Below are 6,520 nucleotides of genomic sequence, written 5' to 3'. Positions count from 1 at the left end.
ACTTAACATGTTAAGAGCATCTTCACACACACGTGTTGAGTGGTTATGAGATATGTTGAACGGTGTTTTCATGGTTAATTACATGACAATGGAAAATGTTTATCAATCATTTTTTGAGTAAAGTAGCACTTCCTTTTCTTCTATTTCCAGCCATTACCACCACTGTTATAGACATCTTCGGACTTGCTATCACCATCATCGAAATATTCAGTGCAATGTAACATTAATTGATTCACATCCGTGGCAGGATATTCCATAATGAACTCTGATTAAGATAATGATCTGTAAAAACCTCTCGTCTTTGTCGTTATTATACCACTGCTTCATGGCGATTTCAATAAAATTTCCGTTTTTAGCATATCCTGAGCTTCTCATTTCCATTTCAGTTTAGATATTTTAAACAAAAAAAAGAACAACAATCGCAAACTTCGTGCGTTATAAATACAATCACAACAAAATGGCCGAACACGAACTTTTCTAATTTCATATATATTCGTGCGTGAATCTTCATTATGAACTTTATATGATACACATTTAAGTACAACCAAAGCAAAAGAATTAAATATGTTGATGTGAAAATGATGTTTCATTTTGAGGGACATGACTGAATGTGCATCACATGTATGAAAATGGTTTTTGCAAAGGACGGAGATGTCAATAGACATTTCAGTATCTGAATGCATACAATCCTATGCTCCAAATATGGCAATTTTCGGCTTTATAGTAGATTTATATCTTGCACAGAAAAATCGACATACAGCCTTACACTAAAATTTTGATGTACAATCATAGACTAAATTTGATGGTCAAGTAAAATCCAAAGCTGAAAAAGATCCCGAATACTACATTTAAAAGATTACGTTTTCCCAATAACATATCTTTCAGACAGACGAATTCAATTTTTCATAACATAGCAAAACCAATACATTATTTCATTAACATTCCTCATAAAAAAATCGACGATTTTTAAACTCTTGTCCATCAACAACAATACATTTTATGCAAAAACTTTAATGGTCTAACGTGCAATTAATAAAAATACAAGAAATAAATTTCCCAAAGCGAAGTTGGTTTAACCTAAATTCTATAAATCATATTATTCGTGCGCCTTGTAGGATAAGAATAAGCTCAGTAAGACTACATAAATGTCCAACACAATTGTTGTGTTTTAGTCTGTGCCACAATACCTTAAATAGCAGAATCGCGTAGTACCTAAATTGTAAACAAAATATGGACCGCAGTTTATGACGTTAATAGCATTTGACCATAAGCAACATTTACTACGCCAATGATAGCAGACATTTCTGGTCACATTTCCTTCATCCACAGTGGGATGAGTTCCATTTAACCATCCAGGGGCATGCGTGCCACATCGATTTTTTGGAACGCAGGATTCAGACATTTTGGTTCCAGCTCCACCACCAAATCTGTACCATCCTTTTGTGAGACGTCTGTCACATTGTAAACTTCCACCTTGACGATATTCAACATTTCTGGTACTCTCGTTCAACAATTGATACTCTCTGCACTCTTTATACGATGACATGATCATAACTAAATGCAATGGTGTAGGTTCATATGTTAAAATGGAATTGAAAACGCGTGGAACTCATTAGTAGAACAAAAATAACAACGGAATGACTGAAGGCATGTTTGATTAGTTTCATTTGTACAAAATCAAAAATGCATAAACGTGCATTATGCTGTTACACGTTTTGGACGAATTTATATTTTTCATTCTTCTTATTTGTTTGTATACATTTTCAAAATTACGATGCAATGCATTCTGGGTGAAGAAAGTTGATTTCACGACTTACAACAACCAAAACTTATACTAGTGGCCCTCCAAAACACGAGTAACGAAATTATGAGTGTAAATTTTACAAAACATGCTTACCCTCACAATTCTTTCCATTGAAACCAGATGTACAGTTGCATTGATAGGAGGACCCAACACTTGTACAAGTACCATTATTTTGACATGGTTCTTTAGCACAAGCATCCATATCTAAATAGAAAAATAGGTACGTAGTGCGTACATGTATGCAGTTGGCCTGTCAAATAAATGGACGCAAAATGAAGTAGACATGGTCGAGCATGATATCAAGAATTATTTCCCCCTCAGCTTCGTTATTGACCGCACGTTATCCGCCTCCTCTTCGCTATCTCAGAAATCATTTGACCTTGGTCTAAATAGTTTTCAATATATTGCACAACCTCATCAAATAATAGCTAATCATTTGCATATTTCAAAGAGCGTTCTCACAAAATTTCTAAAATGTCAATACTTTCACAGTCATGGCTAAGACATAAAGATGCTATATCTAAGGTAGAAAATACAAAAAAAGAGATGCGAAAATCAAAAAATATACTCACATTGGCAATTCTTTCCCATAAAACCAAATTTACATTCACATTGATAAGAAGACCCATTACTTGCACAAACACCGTCATTCTTACATGGTTCTTTGGCACAAGCGTTCATGACTTAATGTAAAAAATATTTATACAAAACTTTGCGATGAAATGCTTTTTTCAAACTGCGGTCTATATCATAATTGCCGGTTGTCTTACATAATCCTTTTGTTTATGTTATAATTCAAGCTTTGCCATAAACATTCAAAGTATATTTGTGAAATATAACACGTGTCAGTTACAATGGGTGTGAAACTACATTCTATCCAATATTTAAAGTGTCAAAATCATTCCCAGTTACAAATATGACCAACACACACACAAGTGTTTTGTACATATTACTACACAAATTTCAAGTTTCAAACGAACCTTCACAAGTTTTGCCTTCAAAACCATCAGCACATTCACATGTAAAGTTATCGCCTTTGTTTGTACAAGTACCGTTGTTTTTACAAGGACCTGAGTCACACGGTGTTGGCTTTAACTCTATAGAAAGAACATCAGCTTAGAGCAAATAATGGTTTCTCAATTTAACGCATGAAACAGAAAAAAAAATCACGTAAATTTATTTAAAGAATTACACCTTTTTCAGTGTAAATAAAACTTACAAACAGTGCGATCGACACTGTGTTACTCAGGGAAAATATGTCTGAGTTAAACTTCAAAACTGTAACTTATTGAGTTATCTTGAATGTAGATATTTTGATGAACGTTGCAAGTATCAAAGAAATAAGAAGTTCCTTCAAATTTGTTTCACTGAGCTAGTGATCTTAGTCATTTTTCTTATCAAACACACACCAGCTTTACAGTTTTACATTTTCGTATTTTTGTTAATTCAATTAAAGAAATTCATGCAAATTGTTGCTGCACTCAAAAATTTCTATTTTGAATGTCAATCGACAACGGTCAACGACAATGGTCAACGTATATATGTTTGTAGATGTAGATCGTCCAGGTTAGTATAGTCCTGAGAAGGACTGTTTTTGTTGTTGTTGACTAACGTTTCGACAACCTTAGCGGTAGTCATCTTCAGAGTCAAAAAGTAGTCATCTTCAGAGTCGTCAGAGTCATTTTGACTCTGAAGAAGACTACCGCTAAGGTTGTCTAAACGTCAGTGAACAACAACAAAACTTTATTACGGTGTATACGAATATCATTCAGTGGTCCCTATATATGCTAAAAATAACATTTATGCTGTGATAATTAACCAGTGACATGTAGTCGATCATTTCTGCATGTGACGATAAGTGTAATATAACAAACCTTCACAAGTCTTTCCTTGATATTCCTTGGCACAAATGCAAGTGAAATTATTTCCTTCCTCAATACAAAAACCATCATTTTTACACGGGAAAGACTCACAAGGACCTGTAAACATACATAATTAGTTCATGCCGTTTCTTAGAAAAGTTTTCATAGAAGCATTTAAAGAGAAAAATAATAAGGTCTGTTTAAAAAAGGTAAATAGTTAAACGGCTAGTGCAATAAATTGTGTTTCAAAAACATTCAAATTGACTGAACTATTTAGCTACATCTAACACGTTAAAAGTATCAGAAGGCATTGTTTCTCTTACCCTTAGAGGAGCAGTTTCGATCTTCAACACAAGCCATAGCTCCCATATTACACGTACTAAAGAAAAAAAAATACAAAACAAAAAGAATTGATGTGCACAGATTAAATAATATTGTCAAATTGAGTAAAACTCTCATCAAAATAAAAAAATATCTACCAGGTTTTACATCGTCCAACTTTGACATTTTCGCCAGGCTTATAGTATTTTCCTTCAAAGAAACATGGGCATCTCTTCATAGGAACACAACGATTCTTGTCATCCAAGTAAGATCCTTTGGGACAATGACATCCGGGAATGCAGATTTCACTGCATCTTATACCACGTGATATATCACGACATGTTTTCGCACAAGCAGATCCACATTCTGTGAAAATTTCTCCTTTGTTACTGCATGTTTGCTCTACACAGAAAAAAGAATGAACATTTAGCAATGCATTTATCGATGCACAAATAACAAATTTTGTGCCATTGTATCACACTTTTTCACTTGAAAGAAAAATAATATTTGTTAGCAAAAGTAAGTTAAGTTAAACAGTTATTCGTACCACATTCTTTGAGTTTTGGATACAAATAAGTTCCATTGAATCTCCAGTCAATAAGACCACCATATTCAACACAAAGTTTACTGTAAGCAGCGAAAGCGTTACAAACACATTCCATTGGATCGGTGCAGCGACATGCGTCATATTTACAATTACTGATCAAATTTACTGGATCAAAATAACGGTTACATGCACCATGGAATGGTGAGCTGGGATCGCTCATCAAATGACATTTATCAATCACAGCTTTCTTTGTGGAATCAGGGATACATGGTGTTGGTGGTGGAGCACATTTTCTACTGTAGTAATGGTCGTCGTCTTGACGACCATTGTTGTTGCCACATAGAGATGTGTTGCAAATCATTCCCTTGTATTTTCCAGAAACGGTGACTTTTACGTACGACCCAAAGTTCCAACCCACTGTCATTCCGATATCTGTGGTGAAAATCAACCATCTCCAACTGGGATTGGTGATTTTGAATCCTTAAACAAAAGATATTCCACTTTAAAGTTAAAAAACCAATGGTTTTTATTCACTTCTAAAACCGATCCGTTAATGTTAGATAGAAAGAGAGGTTACTTTCTGTCTCGAATATAAAGTTATGTAATGAGCTATGATATATTTAGTATTAAGAATTTTTTAAAACAATAAAGACAAATGCGTATAAATTCATACCTGGACGGATTATTGGGAATTTCGTCAGCTTAATTCCGTTTACAACTACTGTTCCACGCTCACGTGTCAGCTGAATGAAGTATCCAGCTATAATAATCTTAACAGCCGCTGTACAGGTAACGCGCCGTCCACAACGCACATTTTTGGTAAGGACAGTAAAAAGTTTGTTTTTACTACAGTCTTTTGCAAACTCGTATTCACAATCTCCCATGAAATCAAATCTTTTGCCATCAAACGAGGTGTAATGAGGATCACCAGACGCAGAGCATGTTGCTTAGTAACAGAAAAAAGATCAAATGGTAAAACAAGTAGGTATAGTGGAAATGGCAGAGAAGAGTGATTAACGTGATCGTTTACGATTGAAAATTATTTAAATAACTGATTTCGCATTTTTTACTATGTCCTCCCGGGTGCTGCATTGAAATTGCAGAGTTAATTTAGAAATGTTCCTTTGATCATGAAAATCTTCTTAAAACCTGTCTTTAAAAACCACGATGCCGGAGGCTGGCTTGAAAATCACTATATTGACTGACTGCTTTTATTTTCACCCAGCATCTTAACATGTTTGAAAATGCAGAGTCGGTTGTGAAATGATTTGTCAAATGTAAACGAACACACCACACTCGGTATTCCGCAGTGCATTTATCTTTTCAACAATATCATACAGTCATTATAGCTGAAATAATTTATAAAGAAAAAACAAAATTGACTAGAATGTACTACAAGGTATAAGGAGTGCCCCTTAAATTCAATTTTCCGTAAACAAATTTGAAAAAATCATTTAAACAAGAGAAATCATTGGTGACTTTTAAATTAGAATGAAATTGCATATAAATGCTTTTGGTTTCGACTTACTTTGAGAATGTTCGCAATTGTTACCACCAAACGCAGGCTTGCATTTACAGGTGTAAATGTTACCCAATACGTTGCATTGTCCACCATTTTTACATGGATTTGGCTTGCAGGGATTTGGAACCTCTGAAACAAGAGTAATAATGGGACAAGGTACATAATGTGTTGCATAACGATCGGCGAACGATCTACACAATTTCCTGTTCTGATGGGAGCATAAAATAAACTAGTCCAAAAACGTAACTGCTCCTTTATAATAGTATTTCAAAAATGTTAGCACCTAATTGTCGAAATTTGTGCAATAGTTGTAAAATCAAAAAGCAACTTTTTTAAAGTGAAGTTTAGCGAAACTTTGTTCATGACGCTGAGTGTGAACACAAACATTCGTTCATTGTTGTTATTAGTTTAATTACCGGAAGTGGAAATGAACTTTTGGCCTGAAGTTTAGGTAAAGATGGTGG

At 34.3% G+C, this 6,520-nt stretch overlaps 1 protein-coding gene across 1 annotated transcript in view; it reads right to left on the bottom strand.

Annotated features, from left to right (window-relative positions):
* Nucleotides 1-991: 991 nt before the first annotated feature.
* LOC124452096 (neurogenic locus Notch protein-like) overlaps nt 992-6,520 on the bottom strand; it is a 6,402-nt gene continuing 873 nt past the window's right edge. The window contains exons 2-11 of the mRNA XM_047002687.1: nt 6,063-6,185; nt 5,208-5,480; nt 4,535-5,014; nt 4,146-4,389; nt 3,990-4,045; nt 3,679-3,783; nt 2,785-2,901; nt 2,377-2,487; nt 1,898-2,008; nt 992-1,554 (exon numbers count right to left, since the gene is read on the bottom strand). Coding sequence (XP_046858643.1) covers nt 1,169-1,554; nt 1,898-2,008; nt 2,377-2,487; nt 2,785-2,901; nt 3,679-3,783; nt 3,990-4,045; nt 4,146-4,389; nt 4,535-5,014; nt 5,208-5,480; nt 6,063-6,185 — 2,006 coding nt within the window. The 3' untranslated portion in view covers nt 992-1,168. The remainder of the gene's footprint in view (nt 1,555-1,897; nt 2,009-2,376; nt 2,488-2,784; nt 2,902-3,678; nt 3,784-3,989; nt 4,046-4,145; nt 4,390-4,534; nt 5,015-5,207; nt 5,481-6,062; nt 6,186-6,520) is intronic.

The sequence above is a fragment of the Xenia sp. Carnegie-2017 genome, unplaced genomic scaffold, assembly GCF_021976095.1.
Source record: "Xenia sp. Carnegie-2017 unplaced genomic scaffold, XeniaSp_v1 HiC_scaffold_24, whole genome shotgun sequence".
Taxonomy (NCBI): Eukaryota; Metazoa; Cnidaria; class Anthozoa; order Malacalcyonacea; family Xeniidae; genus Xenia; species Xenia sp. Carnegie-2017.
The sequence above is the reverse complement of the archived record's forward strand: the minus strand, read 5'-3'. Positions and strand labels throughout refer to the sequence as shown.